We start from the raw sequence: 22,514 nt of genomic DNA, 5'->3' as shown, positions 1-22,514 counted from the left end.
CTTTGAATTGTTGTGACCATCATTTGTTTTCCAGTCAAAATAAAGACACACCCACAAAGAAGAACCCCCCCCCCTCCACCCCCAACCCCAACCCCTTCCTTCACTGAAGATAGATGGTGATAGCTGAGGTGGAGCGCCCCGCCCTAAAGAGGCTCGGCTCCCTGGCCGACAACCAGTCTCTCTTGGTCACGATCCGTCCCGCTGCACTTGGCCCGGCGTGTCTAAAATAAGCAGGCTGCAGCACGGCCTCGTGGATGTGCATGTATAGGGAACTACTATAATTAAACCAACCCTATGTGTCTGCAGCCGAAAACATCTGTTGGGACTCCTGCACCCAAAAGGCCCTCAGTGATTACACAGGCAGGGCCGGCCTTCCCTTATTGTAGGCTGCGGAGCAGTTGGCCCGAACCCCGGCTGTAATGAAAGCTGGGATACACGGAGAGAGTTGGGCTCTGCTGCATGCCACAGGAGTGACTGTGAAAACCTCAGCTGTGGTGGGGATGCTGCTTTTCTTTCAGAGGAAGCATATTGTGAATGAAGCGCATGAACCCGCTCACCCTTTTGTCAATGTCATTGTGCTGCAGCTGAACGAAGCGAGCGCTGATGGCAGCGATGTAGCTCTGCTGATTGGAGAAGGCCACGCGGCCCGCTCCCTTTGGGTATTTGAGCTCCGGGTCGGTGTCGATGCCAGCGTAGCAAACACCTCCATACAGCCGGTCCATGATCATAGCCAGCTCCACTGTGGAGAGGAAAGGGAGGAAGAGACGAGAAGGAGAAGGAGGAGGTGGTGATTAGTGCTGCGGCTACAGAGCGTTGGCTTTTGTTCTCAAATTGAAAGGCTTCAGTATCTTTAAAAAAAACGAAAAGAAACTTTTGTGATTGACACCGTTATTAGCCGACGTAAAAAATCGACCCTCCTGCACTATTCATCAGTGGCAGTCTCAATCTGCTGGTATAATTAGTAGGGGTCACATTGCAGACAAGCCAGCAATGTTTATCCCAAGAACAGAAAGACTGAGCCTTCCATTACACCATGAATTCTTAACATGACGACCACTTGGCCCGCGTCCTGGAAACCCAAGTAGAGGATTGCTTTCTCACAGGAGGACTTTTCATTACAGCCTCCAGCCTCGTCGCTCCACGCCAGTCGATGTTAGGGAATCCAATTTAGAGGCTTTTTTGGGGGGATCTTGGAAAAAGAAAGAGAAAGAGAGAGAAAAAAAACAGTCCATTCAGTTACCTGCACGCAGGGGTCGCGGCACTCCCCCAACAAAGATGGTCTTGCGGGGGTCCAGAGGCTGGGAGCCGTCCATGACGAAGTCGCTGTCGCTCAGGTTCCAGGGACGGATCTGGACCTGCGGGACAAGATGCAGTAATTACACTTCCTGTCAAATGTGTCTGAAAGACTTCAGTTCTCGTTGGCGCTGCAGTTCCAGGTGGACATGTCAACATAATGTACTCATTTAGAGTGTGTCCCAGCAAATTTCCAACAGTACTGTTAGTAATGTTGGGACAGTTTGTATAAATTAAATTCAACCTGTACAGCTTACCCATGGCGCGATACATTAAGTTTAGTCAATTAATTTCATCCATATGTAATTGTTTCCAATGAAATATCATGTATTCTTCCTATGTTAAATATATCATGAAATTCTACTGACAGAAATTAGCTTGGACACACTTTAATTCTCTAGCTACTCACCGGTTTGTCTTTGATGGTGGGACTGGACACACACAGGTAGAGCTTGCCGTCCTCCTCGATGCAGGCGTCAATCAAGGCCTGGACAGAGGTCTCTTCCTGGAACAGCAGGAAGGCGTAGCCTGGATAATAATAAAAAAAAAAGAACAAACACACATCTTCAGAAAAAACACATCCTCTGTATTTAACACTCAACCTTGTGACTGTGACGCTTTAAACTCTGCCCCCCTGGCTAAGAACTCATACACATGAGTGTTTTTTTTTCTACAACGTCTACATTATACGAGTCACGATCTCATGACTGAGTCTCACACTTTCCCCCCCTTGTTATTCATAGTTTCAGACAACTTCGTCTCCACGCAGGCAAACGACCTTGTGGCCCGTTCCTCTGTCCTCATCTGCCTCTGTAAGGCGCTCCACAGCGAGCAGATTAAATGGCTGAGAGCGGCTCCCCGCTCCTAAAGGAACCATGCAAAATTGATCAGCCTAGCACGGCGCAGATCTCCTCTGAAAGGTGGGTCAGGTGGTAGAGGAGTTTGGTGATGTCTCGAGGCAGAAAGAAAGAGGAATTCAGACGGTCACTCTGTACTATTCAATTATTCAGCATCCAGAGCAAAGACCTTACCCAAGGTCACAGCTATGAGCTATTAAAGGGATAGTTCAACATTTTGGCAAATTGGCCCATTGCCATAATCCCTATAGTCATAGCAGTAGGTTCGTTATCTTTATTTGTCGGTGAAAGCTATTTCTAGAACGATGGAGCAGAGCCATAAGCTGCAGAGCTACGCTATGGAGGTTAATGGGATTTCTTGGTTTCCCCCATCAAACTCATCAAATACACAATCCAACGACTCCAAAACGTTCTCGTGGACAAGTTGTGACCTGCACATTCACCACGCTATGAGATAATAATGGAACGTCACGAGACTGAGTTGTTTTCGAGGCAAATGCAGAGACTTGCTTGCTGAAAAACTGCCCTGGACAGGAATGCGCATCAGCTGTTTTGCATAAATTTACCTCGAAAACAACTCTATCTCATAACTTTCCGTTATTATCTCATAGCGTGGTGAATGTGCAGGTCACAACTTGTCCACCAGAGCATTTTGGAGTTGTTGGATTGTGTATTTGATGAGTTTGATAAGGGAAACCAAGAAATCCCATTAGCCTCCATAGCGTAGCTCTGAGCAGCTTGCGGCTCTGCTCCACCGTTCTAAAAATAGCTTGCACCGACAATTAAAGGTAACGAACTGCTATGACTAAAGCGATTATGGCAATGGGCCAATTTGCCAAAATGTTGAGCTATCCCTTTAAGTCATTTTGGGAGCCACAGAGAAGAGACTGAGTTGTGGGTCCATCCATCACACACTGCTACAGGGGTCTGTGAGCAACAGTGGCCTGATTTATGGGTTGAACTAAATGAACACAACGCGCTGAGAGAGGATGGAAACAAGAATCTAGAGCCCGGATCCACTTTCTGACAGCCAAAAGATCAGAGTGAGGATATTTTCAGTGCTGTCACAAAGCAGCAGACACGCAGTCATCTCTGAACTGGGTGTAAATTATCACTGCTTTGCTCTGATTATGTTAGCAGGAGCCCTGCACCACCTGTGGCACCCATGAGTCAGGGGAATATGAGCTGCTGTCTGAGCAGTGCAAGCGGGATCGGTAGGTATGCACAAATGCACATGATCACATATACACACACACACACACACACACACACACAAGGAATTGTTTCTACTGGAGTACACTCTGTCTCCAGCCTCCAATTACTCCGTTTGTAGTGTCTCTGGAGACGACTACAAAGCCATGTGTGTTCCGGTGTCGCCTCAGAAGCTGGCGGTTTAGGAACTCGGTGTCGCCCTCACTCACGCACACACAAATTCAGACACACAACGCTTATGTCAACAAATGTGTGAGTGAAAATGGCACAGAGGAATGTGCAACTGTCATGTTTTTAACATTCCTGAGCGGAGCTGCTGCAGATGAGATGAGGGGAAAGGAGGAGAAAAAAAAAAAAAGCCCTGACTCGACAGACCCAGTCAACTGTGGTATGTGGATACATCTGAGTGTGTGTGTGTGTGTGTGTGTGTGTGTGTGTGTGTGTGTGTGTGTGTGTGTGTGTGTGTGTGTGTGTGTGTGTGTGTGTGTGTGTGTGTGTGTGTGTGTGTGTGTGTGTGTGTGTCAGGGTAACGGGGAAGGGAGAGGGTGTGCAGCTGTGGATGTGGCGGGTTGGAGAGAAGGAGGGGGTTGAATAAAAGCAGGAAAAGAAAGAAGAGGCAGCGAGCATCAAAGGTGGAGCAGATAAAAGCAGGTGCGTAAGTGTGTGTGTGTGTGTGTGTGTCCTCAGACAGCTGCTGCCCCGACAGACGGTTACTGTCTGTCTGTGACTGTGTGTGTGTGTGATGTGTGTGATGTACCCCTGTCACAATGACGTGGCATCCTGCCTAAAGCTGCAATGACTTGAATAGTGTTTCTGTAGATCACCAAGGTGACAGACGAATCCTCAGCATTTCACTGTGACAATGTTGACACGTGACACATGTGGAAAAGACTGTATGAGGGCAGATTAGAAATAGGCTCCTAAAGCAGCATTTTTATGCCATCAAACAAACAAGAAACCTTTGTTTCTGGCATTTTTCAAGCACAAAGCTCCAAACATTTGCTGCTTCCAGCTTCTCCAGTGTGAGCATACTGAAAACTGCACATCACTGGTTTTGTTGCAGAAATAAAGTTTGGATATGAAAAATTATAATGAGCCTTACATTTTCAGGAGGAAAAATGTTTGTGAAACAAAAATAAATGAAAGACTGACGGATACAAAAAAAATTGGGTAGTTATATGAATAGAGTGAAGATCCTGATTTTATATCATTCATAATTCTGTCCACTTTAATCACTTTGCTGACACTCGGTGCTGCCACTGTGATGACTTCAGGCAAATCCCTGAAAATGAGAATAAGGCCCAAGATGAAAAATCCTGTCACACTTTGATTTGAATATGAATAGGTATGGGAATATGAAAGGGAACAGGAATGGGAATTTGAATTTGAATATGAATATGATCGGGAATGAGAACAGGAGCAGGACTCTGAATAGGAATAGGAACATAGTAGAGAGGTATATGAATAGAAACAGGAGAGAATGAATGGTGTTGTAATGGGAACAATGAAGGTAAGAAAAGAAGCAGGTGCACATGTCCTGACAAAGACTGACGCACAATCACTTAGTAACATCACATAAACAGCATCGCTTTAGGATCTATATTATACTGTGTGTTCCGTGCTAACACATCCGCTATAAAGAATATCCTTATAATATATTGAGTGTCGTGCAATAGGCTATAACCGGTCCCTTTCTAATTAAAGGTTTTAGTGGTTCTTATTATGAGGCCTGCACAGACTAACAACCTCAGTGAAGCTTTAATGTTTTCACTAACAACTAACAAGCTGTCCCACCGCGGCCGAGGCTAAATATTCACAGAGCAAAACTAATCACAATCAGCTGCTTTAAGTGACCAACTCATCTCCGTGTGTTTGTTCCTCAGTTCCTCTCCAGACCCACCGCAAGAAACACACAATTAGACTCCACACAAAGAGGATTTTGTGCATCATCATCTTCCTCCACGTGCCTCGTCATCACCCGACATAAGACCCCTGTCTCCATGTTGCTGGGTTACATAAAGAGGGTTTGTCATTGGGAGAAATCATGTGGTTTAGCACTGACATCCCCCCTCAGAGGAAAAACAACTGCAGTCTTGCGCACGCACACACACACAAACGGCATGAAAAGGCAGAGCTAGCAGCGGCTCATAGAAGTCTGAAGGAGGGAACAGTGTGTTCCATGACCCAGGGCAGGATAGGGGCAGAGAGAGAGAGAGAGAGAGGCGAAGAGGAGGGGGAGAGGAGCGAGACACATGGAAAGAGAGAAAAAAGTGAGAAAAGGTGGAAGGGGAAGGAAGGAGAGCATGAATGACTGCCTTACAAACAGAGAGGCTGGAAATCCATGGGAGTGGATGTGGAGAAGGAGGAGTCGGGATATAAAGGCAGAGACAGACGCAGAGCTGCCTGCCACTGTGAGAAAAGTTACACAACTGATGCAACAGACCTGGAGAGCAACAGACTCAGGTCGTCTACACATCTCACACTCAATATCACACTGACCTTAACTGTGACGTTGCTGCACTACCCTCTGTTACATCATTTAAACCTGTCATTTAAAATTAATAACGAGATCAGTGCTTCACTTTAAGACTTTTACAGTCATGCAGAGTTTTGGCGGCGGTGTATTAGTTCAATTTCACTGGAATAAGATGCTAGAAATGTTCTACATCACTTAATAATAGGGTGCTTGTCATGATCCCATCTCACAGGTGTGTTATATGGAACTGTAAAAAGCCTAAAGAGCAGAGTCCGTAGGGCGCCGTGCCACGTTACCGCTCTGATATTTAGTCTGAACGGTGCTGGGCTCTGTCTCTGTTTCCATCAGCATTGCGCAGTGCAGAGGCTTACACCACGGGAGGAGAGCGCAGATCTGCAGTGGCTCGTGCCTCAGATTTATAGGACTTTGCTGCTGAGCTGCCAGCGCCGTCCGGGGAGGGAGAGGAATACGTCCGCAGCATTTTTCCATCCTGAAAGAGCGAGTGTTTACGGACAAACTATAGGCAGGAGAGCGCCTCGTGGGGCGCGCAGGCGAAAAAGCGATGAGCTCATGCAGCAGAGAGTCTTTTCCTGTAGCAGGGGCCAACACTTTGACTCAGAGGGGAGAGAAACAGTTACCTCAACGGCAACCTGATGACAATTAGGACTGTAAAAACAGACGCATTAACTCACTAATTGTTACCACTTAACCACAAACAGCTACCTAAAATTAATATGAGGCCGTGCTTTACTGGGGTAAAGGTGAGGCGGGTATTGATGGGATAGTTTGAGACCACATCTCGTCCGTTCACAGTGTGAAAGTGGGGGGAAACTGCCAGAAAGTAACAGAATCTGGCAACCAGCGTCTCTAAAGCTCACTAATTAACACCTGTGAGCACTCTTGTAAATGTAATCTGGGTTATGTGCCGGGCTGCTAAGGCCGGGCTAGCGCCATGCTAACCTAGCCGTCTTTGTGATCTTCCACACAACAACAACATGTCATGTTTACATTTCAGTTTCTATCAAGATTAAATGAGACAACATGTTTATTAGTTTAATTAGTTGGTTTAAGACTTGCTGGGAACCAGATGGATAAAACAGACTCACTGTCTCGCCCCTGCTGCCTGCCACACTGTACGCTAAGCTAAGTTGAGCAGGACGTTTTTTAAAGATGGCAATTATGTGCTAAACTAATCCTGTCAATCAAACTAAATACGTCACAGTTCAAAACAAACACACCACCACAATATCTGATATTGACTTTGACCAGACTGATCACCCCATGACCTTGGGCCTGCTGGCTATTTGTTTGGTACACGTTTGTTTTCCAAATGTCAAAGACGGTTAAATCTAATAATATCCTGTTGAGTGACAGTGTCCAGTTGAGTTGGAGCTTGGAGTTTGGTTTTTGGAGCAGATGTTGTCTAAATTGTCCCTGCTATGTCAAACTCCGAGATCCCCCTCTCTCCATTACCTCATCAAGTTAACGGTGTGCTGACTTTGCAGAAATCCAATCCACGATGACTCGATAAAGTGAGCGAGCACAGTCACATCTCTCTGGCTTTAATAGTGACATTTAAATTCAGGCTTATCTTTTCACGCTTCTGAAACTGACTGCAGGTTTACTCCACATGGGTCGGCCCCCCTCTGAGCAACACATCAGAGAAACATGGGACCCCACAAAAGAGCAAACCTGCTAAAAAAAAGAAGGTTTTACGAGCTGCTCCATAAGAGAGAAGGCTTCCGTGAAAGCCAAACCTCCATGTGTGCTATATATCCTGCGAGAGTAGGGAGGGAGAGAGAGACCTGCTGTATGTAAACAGAGCGACTGCTGTCAGCGGCTCACACGACGAGAGTGAGAAAGAGAAGAAGACGACGACTTGGAGGATTTGGCAGGATGGCTGGAGGGAGACACAAGCATCTGCTCTCCTCCCAACAAACACAGCCCCCGAGGGCTGGGAGCAATTGAAGAGGAGTCAGTCATAGAATCAGTCAAACCAAGCATCGCTAATCACCTCAATTTGAGGGACTAACTCACTGGATATGATCCAACAAGAGGGAGGAAAGACAAAGTGAGGCCCCGATAAAAATGCAGCAGGACGTCACACTGCGACGGCTGGCCCTGCAGCACCTCCCCGCTGCTGCTCCTCCAGCCCTGCTGCGTTCACGTTCAACGGAAAAGAAGAGCAAACACTGACTTCTGTTTCAAATGCGCATTTTGCCTCATGACATTATTAAAATAAATAAATAACGCTGATGATGACCGGCTGCAGTCAAAAAGCAAACTTCAGTTATAACCTTTTGAAGCCTGCAGACGAGTGTGACACACTGTTACTGCAGTCTGACGTGAGCGTTAGCATTTGTAGCAGTTTACAGCCCCCGGCGCTCAGCCTCCTGCGGACAGACAGCATCGCCTCCTCCTCTTCCCTCTCTTCCAATCACAGACAGAAATAGCCCCCCTCACATTTCAAGCTTATTGCGAACAACAGTTAACGACAGCAGGCGACAGGGGAGGGTGTGAGTGACACCATCGCAGTGACCGCAGCATATTGGTCATCCTTTCTTTTCTGTTATTAGGGAGGATACAGTGTTTACGATGATGTCATTTAAAGCTGTTCTCATTCAGTTTTGGTCATTTGTGGGTATTGGAACGAGATATTAAACGCAGCATTGACGTCTTGTCTCCGCAGCAAGCAGCTGCCAATTTACAAATCCAGCCATTCAGTGTTTCTGACCACCTGATAAATGCAAGTAATATCCTCTATCTATAAAAAGAAGTAAAAGGTCCCATATTTTGGGACACTGTGTCTTTTGTTTTAAAAAGTGTTTTCATAGGAAGAGAGGAGGGTCTGATCCTTTGACTGGGTGACTGTTTTTGAGTGATCAAATAAAAAGTATAACAGATTTCAGGTAAAAACACTCAGAGAAACCAACTCCTGGGCGGCTGGATGGTGGGTTCAGGTGGGCGGGGCTTGGTGGCTGCTTTGTTGTGACATCACAAAGTTACATAAGTCCTGATGGCAGGTTTTAAGGTTCATTTTCTGAATACGGGCCGTGTGCATTTCTCTGTGAACTGAGGCTTTGATACTTTCACAGCATTATCTGATTTATAATCACACTACACATCTACCTTTATACTGTATGGAGCTTTAATGTTACTGCCAGCTGCTCATACATGAACATCCTGGCTACATACAGCAGCGTTAAACTGCTCCACTGTGCAAGAGTTAGCTCCAGTGGAGTCACTGAGTGTTACTGTGGAGGCGGCTTTGTTATAAAATGTTACAACTGCTGTAATATATCAGCAGTGTACGAAGAAAAAGCAATATCATGGTACATTAGGGCCTGCGCAAAAATGACATGAAAAGGGCTGAACTTTTATGGTTCAGTCCCTGATGTGATATTTTACAGACCCTCCCCTTGATTTATTAAGAAAGACCTACCTGGACAATCTCACAGTAATAGTTAAGAATTTAAAATACAACCCTGTCTAGACATTCATATGATCTCATAATATAAATTGCACATTGAGAGTGTAATTAGAAATTGCCAAATTTACGATAATCATAACAAAATGGAAGGTCTTGTTCCAGTCACAGGTATTGAGTCCCTAATGAGTCTTTACTTTGATCCCCACCCTTTGACCTAATATAATAGTGAATCGAACAAACTCAGAATTAAAAAAAAATCTAATAAGAACAAGTTTGAGCACCCTCCCTTGTTCTCACTATAAATCATGAAATCAATATCATAAAGCTTATGAAGAATTGCTTAACCTCTTGCGTCAAAGACATAAAGAGCACTGCAGACGGATTATGGAAAAAAAAAATTGATTAAAAAATACGAGCAAAATGAGCACAGCTAGTTCCTACCTCCTCTGGTCCTCTCTGAGCAGAGACTTACCCTGCCCCTCAAGTCTGACTGAGCCACAACGTGAGTCATCTCGAAACCAAAACACTTTCATAACTGTCCAGACGCTCGCTGCCAGCAGTTAAATGTGAAGCAGGACGGAAAGTGACGACTATCTTCCATTCGGTCAAGCTTGGAAGGACGTTTAACGCAAGGAGAGGCCGCTGACCTCTTGATGTGAATCCCACATTTGTAAATCGGCCCCCGTTACACGGTCCACACAACAGGAGGACACGCTCACACATACACATGCAGATATGCACTTGCTCTCAACCCCTGGAGCTATTAGCGCTAAGAACTCTGTCACCGGGCGTCCGTCCAGGCTGCCGGTTAATATGGAGAGAGTGATATAAACAGGATATTTTTGCAGTTTCCCTTGGAGTTTGGGAGTGCAGGCGGGTTAAATTAGAGTGAGAGATAAATTCAACACAAATCACTAGTCCCACGTCTCCTCCCCTTACATGGCGGCGTCCGCCAGCCACCATTCATTCCCCTAAAAGGATGCTGCATTTTTCCTCTTGGCTTTGGATATTAGTAGAGCCCAGTCTATTCAAAATAATCCTCCTGAGCTAAAAAAAAAAAAAAAAAGGAAAAGAAAAAAAGGATGTTGAAAATTGAGAGTGGGGGAGAAACTGGCAGGGATTTTAGCAGGTCCTCCAGATGTAGCATATTACCATCTGCCTATGGAATGTCAGTTATTTCCACAGTGTCCATAATAGCTTCCCTAATATGACACACGGCAGCTCCCTGGGCCAGAGGGACTGATGGAGGGGGCTCGGAGCAGGGAGGCGCTGCTCTCATCACCTGCCCAGAAACGACACCTGAGAGGCCGCGCGGACCGGTGAAAAAACCCTGACGCGCCTCACGGGGCTCGCTCAAACAAACACTTCTCAGGTCAGAACTCCCGGTGGCAGGTTTCTGGAGTCGTTACACACGGTGTGAGTCCTTCTGTGAGAGCGCCACAGGGGGTTACTCAGATAAACAGACACCTCCGTGCTTTCCCAGCATGAGCCACGGATTCTGGGTAATACGATTCTTTATAAAACTCTGTGATGGAGATGCGCCCCCCAGGTGATATTTATTGGTGTAGACTTTGATGTAATGGGAAAAAAACACAGATTATGGTGTGAGAAACGTTTGTTACCTTTAGGTGGGAAGTAGGATTTGCTCTCGGCTTTGTGGGGCCAGTCGACCACCAGGTGCCCGTAGCGACGGAAACTGTTGGTGATTTCATCTGTGAGAATGAAAAGAGCAGCAGAGGGGGGAAAAAAAACTGACATGACTGATTTGTTCAAGACATGATAAGATAACATTCATGTCTTTTCATACAATATGCATATGAGGGACTGTATGTGGAGCCGCAGTCGGTGCTGAGACAGGCACCGTTTCTATTTTCTGCCATGTTCCTGCTGCAGTAGTAGCCACTGCATTAAACAGGAACACTGGCCGGGGCGCATCCAGTCTGCGCCGGGGCCGACTCGTGCTGTGGAAACTCATGAATCTTTCAGCCGGCTAAGGGCACGTATCGTGCATCCATCCGCTCATGTGCTCGTTCACCTGTGTCGACGCAGTTGAAAGTAAACAGTCCATATTAACCTTAAACTCTGGGACATGCTCCAGAGCCTGTGGAAACAATTACAGGTCTATAACATAACTGCTCACAGACTTTAGACTACAACATTGCAAGTGGGTTTGCAAAGACGTTTTCAAATATGTTTTTATAGTTTCAGTTTTATTGACATTCCTCTGAGGGCATACAGTCTATTGTACATGCAAAATCAGAAATGACTGTGGCTCCGGTCACTAAATGGCAGTTTCACTGTCAAAAAGTCCTGCTGGATTTAACTAAGCTAATAGGTAAGAGCCCTATTTATCCCTAACTGATGCCGTCTTGTTTCTTCAACAACCATGTTGGAAGACACATCCTGTGGTTGTGGAAAAGATGTTAATCTGTTTCAGAAAGGTCAAATTATTGGCATCAAGCAAATAAAACATCCAAGGAGATTGCTGAGATTACTAAAATTGGGTTAAAAACTGTCCAACGCATTATTAAAAACTAGAAGGATAGTGGGGAAACATCTTCAAGGAAGAAATGTGGTCCAATGCGACCACAGAGTCCAGACCTTAACCCACTGAGAATCTTTGAAAAATGAATGCAACTCTGGATGGAAATAAATGTTGTGACATTACAGAAGCTCATCGAAACGATGCCATAGCAAATGCATGCCATAATCAAAGCTAAAGGCAGTCCAACGAAATATTAGAGTGTGTGACTTTTGTTTTTGGGACAGGCAGTGTATGTTGCTATTGATTATTGGTCTCATTAGTGTAAAGGATTCAAACTGCACAGCAAAACTAAAAAATGTTTATTACAAGTTCACAGAAATCTAGATGAAAATCTTTATCACCTTACAAGGAGGTCTCCGTGCCCTCGGAATAATACTTCAGTTTTTGGAAAATAGTTTAATGAAAAGATCAAGACTCCTCAAATGGCAGCTGGTTAGCTTAGCACAAAGGCTGGAAACAGGGGGAGCAGCAAACCTGGCTCTGCTTAAAGGTAACAGTGTTGTGTCTTGTTTTAATCCAGATAACAACCACAGCATCATAAAAATGGCACGTGGTTTTAACTAAAGGCGCTGTGCCAGACTATTTTTCTGGCTGGGGGCAGTTTCCATTCATTTCCCAAATTTTCTGCTATGCTCAGCGCACTGCTGGCAAAGAAGCAAATAAGCATTATGTCAAATTACTCTTTTAACTTTAACTCTGACTGTCGAAAGTCTGAGTCGTTGCTGTAAAACTTTAAAACTGTACAGCAAACCCAGCATTTCAACAACTTTTACTGACTATATGGTGTGAAAATGAATTATCTTTGACAATAAGAGTCAAGGTGCTTTTAAAGCGGCCTCAAATAGGCCTGTGTGACTATTAATAGACAGAGAGATTGCACTGAGAGGCCTCCAGCTGCGTGTCCTTTTGTTTACCTTCATCTATGTCAGGGGGAAGGCCTCCGACAAAGACCTTCCTGGAGTAGCGCTCCATCCTCTCTCCGTTCTGACAGCGGGTTGGCGAGTTCAGGCCTGGGGTCAAGGAGGGGTCGCCGTGGCCGTCGTCGAGGAAACCATCTTCAAAGGGAAAGAGACAGGAACGGCCTGGGAGGAGAGGAAAAAGAGAAAGACGGACACCAGGGAGACGGACAGGGATAACGGGGGTGGAGGACAGAGAGGTGTGAGAGTGTGAAGTAAGAAGGGAGAGAGGGTACGAGAGACAGAGGGGATTAATCACATCTGGAAAACACAACCGGTTGGGATATTGAGGTTTCAATCACAATTCTGATTAAATGTGGTTTTTCAACGACGTGAGATGATCGTTTGGCTTTCCTCAGCCTCCATCCAACTGCTAAACTACAATTATCCTGTACCTACGCCACAACAATCTCCATTTCCTGACTTACAGCACTGAGTGAGAGTGTCACAGTGACCTTTGACCTTTTGGATATAAACTCTAATCACCTCACTATCTTATCCTGTCATAATTATTGTGAGAGTTATTGTGTGAGTTATGACTAAAATGTGTTTTGTGAGGTCACAGGGACTTTGACCTTTGACCTCGGTTCATCTGTAACTCCACATGACTGTTTTTTTTCCCCCTCAGGGTGTTGCCATGGTATCACATTCATGAGAAAAGGACACATGATGTCTGGAAACATGACGCCTCCAGCGCTGAGGCCAAACAAACCTGATCAGATCATAACAAAAAAATCTCTGAATAACATTCGACTGGTCATCAACATGATATCAATTTACAGGTTATCACATTTTCATTTGGTGTGGTGATTTGAAGCCACAACTGCATTGTCTTTTTTTTTTTTTTTTATTAAATTGAAACCTCTCCTAGTCATGAACATAAAATCTTTCCTTGGTTCCAAATTCTTGTGGACAGTGTTGTTAAAGCAGCATATCGATGTGTGAGGCATATAATGTGTTGCTCAGCAATCACATTGGAGTGAAACATCCAGTTGTCCACATAAATTTGACCATCTTGGGATCTTGCTTGTGACTCCTCCTGCTCCTCATCGTCATAACATTAACAGTGTGGTCAATGCACTGAGCTGCAGCACATGATGACAGCTGATTGGCCAGTAATGAGATGGTTGTGTGAGTGTTTTCAGTTGGACATATCAGGCCTGTGGCTGGTTTCCTCTGGTCTTAGTGAATTTTCTGAAGGCGGTGCTAATTGTTTAAATGTGTAGCCGCATGTGTCTCTCTTTCTTTAACACAGATGATATTTGACCTTTTTATAAATGTGGTAAGAAATATCATTTTCACATAGCAAGATGATTCAGACATTATTCAGAGCACCATACCACAATTAAAGAAAAAAAAAAAAAACCCAGCCCAGTATTGTAGTGGTCTTACAACTGTCACACAGCAGCTTTCCTCCTTGCTAGAGAAAGACACAATTAGTTAAGAAGCACAACAAATTTAGGGATGAGCCACATTGGAAGCACCCATCCTTGCCATCCAGATGATGAATCACTTCTGAGTCAGTGTGCTCCTTTATGACAGTTCACTGGAAACCAAACTCGGCTCTAACATTTGAAGGGATCCAAGTTTCGATTTGGTGGAAGAACCATGCCGCAGGAAAAAAAAAGGTAAGTGCATCCATGTTGTACCAGGACGCATTCACCATACATTATCACTAATGTGCGCTGGTGTTTATAGAAATGTAAAAGGTAGCACACTGACTCAGAATGGAGGAAAAAGAAAAAATGGCAGACCGTTTTTTTCCCCCCCTTTCACCATCAAGCAAAAAATATCGACAGATTTGGCGGACCCTCGTCCCCGTCTTTGATTATATGCACAACATGGGAAAACGGTGTGTCGAAAAAATTAATATGATTTCATTCAGTCACAGCACAGATGAAAAGCAGAGAGTGACACCACACTATAAGACCCCCCTCAGCCTTTAGAGAGACACGGCCGGCATGGCAAGCAGAACCCCAGAGAAAATGCCACACGTTACCTCTTCTGCGGCCATAGCTCCGGGCTGCTTGTCAGCATAGTGGGGGGGGGGGGGGGGGGTAAGGGAGGGAGGAAGGAAGGAAGGAAGGGGAGGGAGGGAGAGAGACACAAGGACGGAGACAGAGGGTTGGGGCAGGAACAAGGGTAGGAAAAGAGATACAGAGACATGGGTTTCGTGGAAATAAACTAAAAACCAGGAACATCTCTAAAAGGCAACAGTGAAACCACAGATGGCCACACCTAAGCTTCGGCACCGGGAGGAGGAGGGTGATTATTACAGCCTGGCAACACCCCACAGTAAACCTGCCGCACCTGCCCTGGCAACAGACGCATGCAGATGCTGCACAGGACGTGTCTGTGTGTGAGTGTTTGTGTATGTGTGTGTATGTGGGGGGGGTGGGTGACGTTTAGCCACGGAAACGGCCGAGATATTCAGCAGCATAATCCAACGCCCCGCAGCCGGAGATTGTCATCTCAGCTTAATGAAGCTGTGATGGGCTGGCGATCGTGCTAATCTTCAGGTGCATATTCACAAATGAGGCCATAAAGCAGAGTGCATGCAGGGCTGAAGGTAGAGCAGGTTAGTCATTATCATGGCCTTGGTGAAATATTAAAAAAAAAAAAAAAAAAAGCTGCTCTCAGGTCAGCTATGGCAGGCCAGGTGCGAGTGGAAACTTCCCACAGGATAAGGAGAGTGTGGAGGTAGGTAGGGGGGCAGCCTCAGGGCTCTGGGAAGAGGGGGATGAGGTGGGGGGGTAACATGCAGAGAGGAGGAGTGGTGGTGGTGGTGGTGGTGGTGGTGTGCAGGCTATGATGTCAGAGCTGCACAGATCCGAATCTACGGCAAGGCGAAAGAAAGTACAGCGGTGCGATCACTTCTATCTAATCAGCTGGTCACGTGTTCCCGATCTCCATCTTATCTCATTCAGGTTTTTAACGCTCATTTCATTGCAGTGACTCACTCACATGACCTCGAGAAAAAAAAAAAAAGAGGAAGATAACAGCTGTGAATTTTACTGGTGTCATCTGTAAACGTCTCTCAGATGTGGCCTCGGACCATCCAGAGACAATGTGGTAATTTTGGACACAATTGTGCAGCTTTCTGCGGAGCTTTCCGTCGTATTTCACGATCCACTCGCCCATAAACCACTGAACGTTTTCATGTGACACAATGTCCTCGACAACCGGAGCAGTTTCCATCTGCACGAGACTGGATGAAAACCTCCAGAAAGGCTCTCGAATTCTGTTGTTTATTTTCTTCTCGATATCTCAAGGTCACACTTTCAACAGGTCCTGCGGTCTTCTCTGCAACATACAACCACCTGTTTGTACAAGATATAAATCCACACTGAAGTCACACCATGAGAACTGAGCAGACTGTGTGTGCTGGAAAACACCAGAAGATGTATTCAAAAGCTCTGGAGAATAAAACTCTTAATCACAATAATCTATTGTCTTTTCAGAAAATGAGGGTTTAAACTTCGTCTCGTGGTCGTTCCAGCTACTAATCACATGAGAAAATGATCTGTCACCAAAGGATGACGGGAAATTCACTTGAAAGCTAATAGGTGGACAACTGAGATTGCATTAAAGATCCTTTTCATGCAGACCTCTTTTCTCTTTTCCATTCAGTTGATGAAAACCAATCTTCTTCCGTGTGAACTTCGATTGAAACCGTAGGACGCGTTTAAAAGCTCTGGCCTTACTTATGTCCAGAAACAGCACATGTGGTGTCAGGGGCTGTGTTTGAGTGTTTCCCTAATCTGTGACATGTTGTCACGAATGACAGCTCGCTGTGCTGTGAATGCGGACCACAGGGGAGGCAACATGTGTCTGAAGACGGTGCAAATTCCAACAAACAGCAGGAGGGGCAACACAGTACTAAACAGATCCGCCTGCTCCTCTAACACTCATCAGTCACAAAGCAGACTCATTGCCTCAAAAACCAATATGGGCCTTTGCATTGTGAGAGCCCCCATTGTGTGCCTTGGCCCTCTGGCTTCTCTCAGGGAATACATTGTCTCTGAGCCTCTTCTCTCTTGCTATGTTTTCATTAAAAGAGATCTGGCTCTCCAATCCAATCCAATCCAAGAAAAAAAAAAAAAAAAAAAAAAGCCTGGGCAGTCTGTGTGCAGCTTTGCACTCTCACCGTCTGGCCTTGGCAGAAACAAAGTCACCTAGCAACCGGGGCCAAATGAAGAAAACGTTTCGCTGGGAAACTGTCGGATGCCCCAGTGAGAGGGAATACAATACGACTGTGTGAGGGAGCGGAGGAAGGAGAAAAGTGAGGGTTACGAAAAAGTACCAACTTCAAGTTGTGTGTGTGTGTGTGTGAGAGAGAGAGAGAGAGAGAGAGAGAGAGAGAGAGAGAGAGAGAGAGAGAGAGAGTGAGAGAGAGAGAGAGAGAAGAAATGTTCAGGAAACTGGGCGATTCCTTTGGGCACGATGAGTTTGATGTCTCCTGCTCTACTCGCTTTCAAAGCCTCGCACACACCTCCACTAAACTGTCGAGTGAGCACCACCAATAAAAGTGGATTGAGGAGCTCTGGTTACTCCACCCTTTCTTCTTTACTTCAAGTGCTTCGAGTTACCATCACCGTCAGAGTCTGCGCTGGTTCTCGCAGCACGAAGCCGCAGAGCTAATGGGACAAAAATGAAGAAGAAACGCAGAGGGGAAAAAAAAAACACTTTAAAGTCGAAAAACCAAAGCTCCCCTGTCTACAAACATCACAGGCTACAACAGAGTGAGCCAGCTCTGACAGACTCAGAAGATTCTGGGCAGATCCGTGCTTGCCTGAGCGCGGTCCCACGACACAACAGTTTAACATCAATCTGAGACACGTTCTCCCAAGGATATGAACGATGAAAAGAACAAAATGAGGACGGACCGAGCGCCAGTGTTGTCAAGCTGTGACAGTGGGAAACTGCTTCACCGGGGAAACTTTTTATATATATTAGACGTCCTCTTGCCTTTTCCCCCCCGTGTCTGTCACCCTGTAGGTCAACTGGACATGTCCAGACAGGAAACTGGGCCTTTTGCTGATCTGGTCTGATCACCAGTCGCTTCAGACTATTCCTTGATGTTTTGATGAGCAAAAAGGGATGGGAAACATGACTGGCCTGAGCTGAACTAAGGGGAAAAATCAAGCCCTGCGGAAAAAAAAATCATATCCTTGACCTCGTCCGGAGACAAATAAAGATCTCTCAGAAGGGCAAAAGTCTGACCTGGAAAACTTTGTGGCATCCGTGTTGCACCACGTGGGATAAAGACCTGATTTCTCTCTCTGGCTCGTCTCCTGTCACTGTTGGTCATCTGCTGGCTGCTGGCAGGAGGGGGTGGGGGGTGGGGGGGTCTAGTCTTACATGTCGGGGTATTTTTGGAAGTGCTATTCACAGGTCAACTGCCAGTGCGAAGAGGACCGTCCAAGGTTTACGGTGTCAGGGAATCCAGGCCTTAGCAAAGGGTAGGCAGGTGTGCCCCCCCGTGCGTATTGACGTGGGCCTGTGTGGTCATGTGTTTGGTCATAGGAACACACCACAGATAACTTCCCATTTAAAAACAAAAAACAAAAACAAAAAAAACCACACACAAACAGGACAATAAGCAGCGGCAACACATCAGTAAATCTGAAACAAGTCCAAAAGGAGGATTATTTGTACTCCTGGTGAAATGTGACTTACTATTCAATGGCATTATGTGGTCTGCTCCGGGATGATGAAAATTGAGGCCCATGCGTCCTGCGAAAGACAAAAAAGAAAAAAAGAAAGAAAAGATTTTACAAAAGAGGGAAAAACATGGAAGTGACTGATAAAAGCCAGCCTGTTGACAGACAGTCATTTAATCTTGTATCCTACTGTCGGCCGCGAGCAGACGCCGGCCCTGACCAAATGTTTAACATGACATGAACAAACAACACATTTACCCAACGTGACACGATGGCAGAAAAAAAAAACATGACCACGGATTACAAATGTGAAAAGTGAGGTGGAGGCACACACATTCCTTTGTTGTCACATTTCTCACACACGCATACACAGACACACACACACACACACAAACAAAAGGCAGCTATAACGCTAGGAATTCAACAGAGCGTGCATTCTGCTATGGCGACATTGTGTGCATGTAACAAGGGCCCATCTGTCGGTGCCGTCCTGGGGAGAAGGGTGCTGTCCGACATCTAAATGGAACTCGTCCTGATTATCCGTCCCCATCATCTACAACAAGACTAATACACTTTAAGCTGAGGCAGAAATATCCCACCTGCTTTAGGACAGACTGCTGCCGCCTCGCTGTCAACATTATTTGCAGTGGCAGCCGCAGAGGCACGCCCTTTATCCCTTCCCACTTAAAAATGAGTCCTCTGTCAAAATACACCTACACCGGCTTTTTTTACTCAACAGCAGCCGACTTAAGAGCCAGGTGAAGCAACGTTTTCACTTGGATGCCTCTTACACATCAGTGTCAAGCAGACACTCCTCAGTCTGAGTACAGCGACGGCTTCAGTGTTAACACTGGGTTGCTGATGGGGGGCAAAGGTTAAGGGGGGTAACTTGCAGTGGATAGCACAGATTTCCTCTATGTGTAACGTGGACTTTGAGAGACCAGTCGGCTTCATGTTGAAAGCCGCTGTGGCGCAAACAATGATGACATGTCAAAAAAAAAAAAAGAGTTTCAAAACCGGCCCACAGAAGACAGATAGTGGGGACACCAGTGGGGCCTCTTCCTGGCTTGTAAACAAGAGTGGAAGCAGCAGTTAGACCTGACTGAAAAACCGGAGAGGCAGGAGCGGGTAGGGGGCGCGGGGGGGGTGTCGATACTGCAGCTCCACAGATGTGGATTTCCACACTCCTCTTGGCCAATCACAATCCAGGCAACAATAGGGCTCAGGGGCAAGCGGAGTGTCACAAGCCCAGACATTCATGCAAACATTTGCATGAACACGTGAACTGTTGTGACTTATGGATTTGTGGCCTAGTGTCACATTCTCTTCGCAACGATCAGGAGAAAATTGCACTGGCTGAAGATTAGATGCAGCCGAAAGGAGTCAAATCCCATAATATGTACCGTCACTCAGGGATTTTGCAACTCCCCGGAAAGTTCTCCAGTCGTCCACTGCTCCGTCTCACCGGCCTTGTATGTGATAGTCCCACCAGGCTTTCCTCCAAGTTCAACAGATCCCAGGGATAGATCCACGGAATTGTGAATTGGTAAACATGTGGGTGGTCTGTTTGTTAGTCTGCCAACCAAATTAGAGGGTTTAAAAGCCCACATGTCTCCCTGGCTGAAGTGTCCTTGAGAGACAAACCCTGACAGCTCTACGGCAACATGTGCACTTTTTAGAACAGTGGTTCCCAACCTTTTTTGGTTCGTGACCCCATTTTGACATCACAAAAGTGAAAGTATAGAACACAGTTGTGGTGTTTTTAATCATCATTTAAAAAAGTAGTAGTAGTTTGTTTATTCTATCTTGTGCACAAATTTACAGTTGAGCATCAATCATCAGTCAGCCTTCCATAATACAATCCTTAAGTTCAACTAGTTCGTATATAGATTGAAAAGGTGTAGGCTGAAGCTATCCAGCTTATAAATCCCTACCCTTTAAATCATTATTTCAGTAAAACCATTAGAGCTCATCAGTAATTTTTTTTCCAATTACTAGACATTTCAGGTGACCCCATCTGAATTTCAGGCGACCCAACCTGGGGTCCCGACCCTAAGGTTGAAAAACACTGATCTAGAAACATAGCATTTGGTTAAATGGAAAAAAGAAGAGTGCTCATAACTGAGGACGAATACGATCCACTGAAAACAATCACAGTCAAAGTGACCACTGTGGTCTGAGTGAGTCGCCTTTTTATCTACATTAGTCATTTGGGGTAATAGAGGGGGACAGTTGCCCTCCTGGAGCCTTTAAATAGCTCTGGGCATGTGCCATCTGCTTCCCCCCAGGAGTTGAGTGGCAGGGCCTGAGTGGGGGGGCCTGAGTTGCTGCTGCTGCTGTTCTGGTGACATTTCCTCACCGAGAGCCTGAGCTATTCTCAACCTCCCCGTGATGGCTTCACAGCAGCAGCAGCAGCAGCAGCAGCAGCAGCAGCAGCGCTCAGGAGAGACACACCATCCGCTTCCTTAGGCACGGATCCAACAGCACCTCCCTTTCACTTGCCTGACAACATGCAGACTGGACAGTGACCTCAGTGTGACCGCTCTGGTTCAAGTGGAATGAGGAGTATAGGCTATAGCTAGGAGGACGCAGCCAGTGGGATCTGGTGTGCCCCTATGGGGGTGCTCCAAAGCAATCATGGAGGGGGAGCACGAGGCCTCTGGGGTTTAAGCAAAGCAGTCTGACTAAGACTGCAAGAAACCAGGAGAAATGAGTTTAAAATCAATATCAGCTGTATAACTTTAAGCAGTCTTCAGACATCTTATCAACTGCTTTCAACAACAGGAAACACTGAGGCCAAAAATGATTAATAACAATACCGCTCTCTGATTAACTTTTTTTTTTTTTTGGCTCAAGGGCAAAGCGCCTCAAAAAATTCAAATCAGAACAAAGGTCTCCAGTCTCCAGATTTCTAAAATGTGAGCACAATATAAATCTCATCAACTGACGAGCCGCTGGGTCACCGCTACTGATCGACAACCTCCATCTAAACTCACCGATACATTGTCAGACACACCAATAAAGGTTTCACACTGGCGGGACTCTGTGGTGATTCCAGATCCCGAACCCAATTTTGAAGCGACCGGCGCATTCAAACCACAAAGATAACAGGTTCGCAACCTGAAAAGTTGGCTCTGGGAATAAAAAATACTTGGTTCTTCCCTGCGAACCGTGACATCATCAGTGGGCGTGCCAGATTCTAGGCTGGGAAGACGAGCCGGACGATGGCAGCAACTACAAACTGGAGAAAAAATTGCAGTGGTCTTCTAAAGAAATTAAATGTTAAGTGGAGATTTGGACACTACAGAATTAAAATAATTAAAAAAAAAACCGAGAAAGCAGTACAAGTACCACTTTGGTTCCACTTAAAATAGTGTGAACGCAAGCTGGTTCACCCCATGTGGTCCTCTCTGGTTCTGAGGTGCCTGGAAAAGATAGGTTTTGGACCTTTGGTCTATATATCCAAACGTACTGAAGGCTGCACCAGTGCTTCAAGCTCCAAAGTGGTTAAATTTTCACTAGACTCCACGTGGCTGAATACCTCCGACTGCATCCCACCTGGTGCTCGTCTCAACTGCTTTGGGTCACGTTTTGCTCCCTCTGGTCCACATTATAGCACATATTTAAGCCCCCAATAACATCTCTGGGAGAAAGCTTCGAACAAAAGTTATGAGAGGAGAGCGAGTGCACCAACAACGAAGTGTGGAAATGTTAGCCACGGTGAAAAAAAAACAAAAAAAAAAGCAATCTAGCAGCAGGGTGCCCCAGAGCTGCAATCCTGCCAAAGAAACCTTCAATTACCAACACAACATAAACAGAAAGGAGTAGGAACCATGACAATACCCACAGAGGGACATGTGTTCTGCACACACTCAGGCTGGAAAGATTGAGAGGGATGGCTGCTTCTGTGAGAAAACCTGATCAGAGCTGTGTGTGTCCAACTTCCTCCACTTCATACCAGCCCAGGCTGAACCCAACAACCCTTGACCAAGACAATTACAACAGAGCTAAGGTTTCTTCGGCTATCACACCACAACATGTGAAACTATACAAAACTGGGTACAGTTTAAAAGACAAATGGT

At 45.8% G+C, this 22,514-nt stretch overlaps 1 protein-coding gene across 1 annotated transcript in view; it reads right to left on the bottom strand.

The window, feature by feature from the left end:
* Window positions 1-22,514, bottom strand: part of cpeb3 (cytoplasmic polyadenylation element binding protein 3) — a gene marked incomplete at its 5' end in the record, with an annotated part of 43,022 nt that overhangs the window by 2,961 nt on the left and 17,547 nt on the right. The window contains 7 exon segments of the mRNA XM_083987845.1: window positions 558-739; window positions 1,241-1,355; window positions 1,703-1,821; window positions 10,891-10,980; window positions 12,728-12,895; window positions 14,769-14,792; window positions 18,449-18,505. Of these exon segments, the coding sequence (XP_083843971.1) occupies window positions 558-739; window positions 1,241-1,355; window positions 1,703-1,821; window positions 10,891-10,980; window positions 12,728-12,895; window positions 14,769-14,792; window positions 18,449-18,505 (755 nt within the window).

The sequence above is a fragment of the Trachurus trachurus genome (genome assembly GCF_905171665.1).
Source record: "Trachurus trachurus genome assembly, chromosome: 15".
NCBI lineage: Eukaryota > Metazoa > Chordata > Actinopteri > Carangiformes > Carangidae > Trachurus > Trachurus trachurus.
Note: the sequence above shows the minus strand (reverse complement) of the source record. Positions and strands in the feature narration are given on the sequence as shown.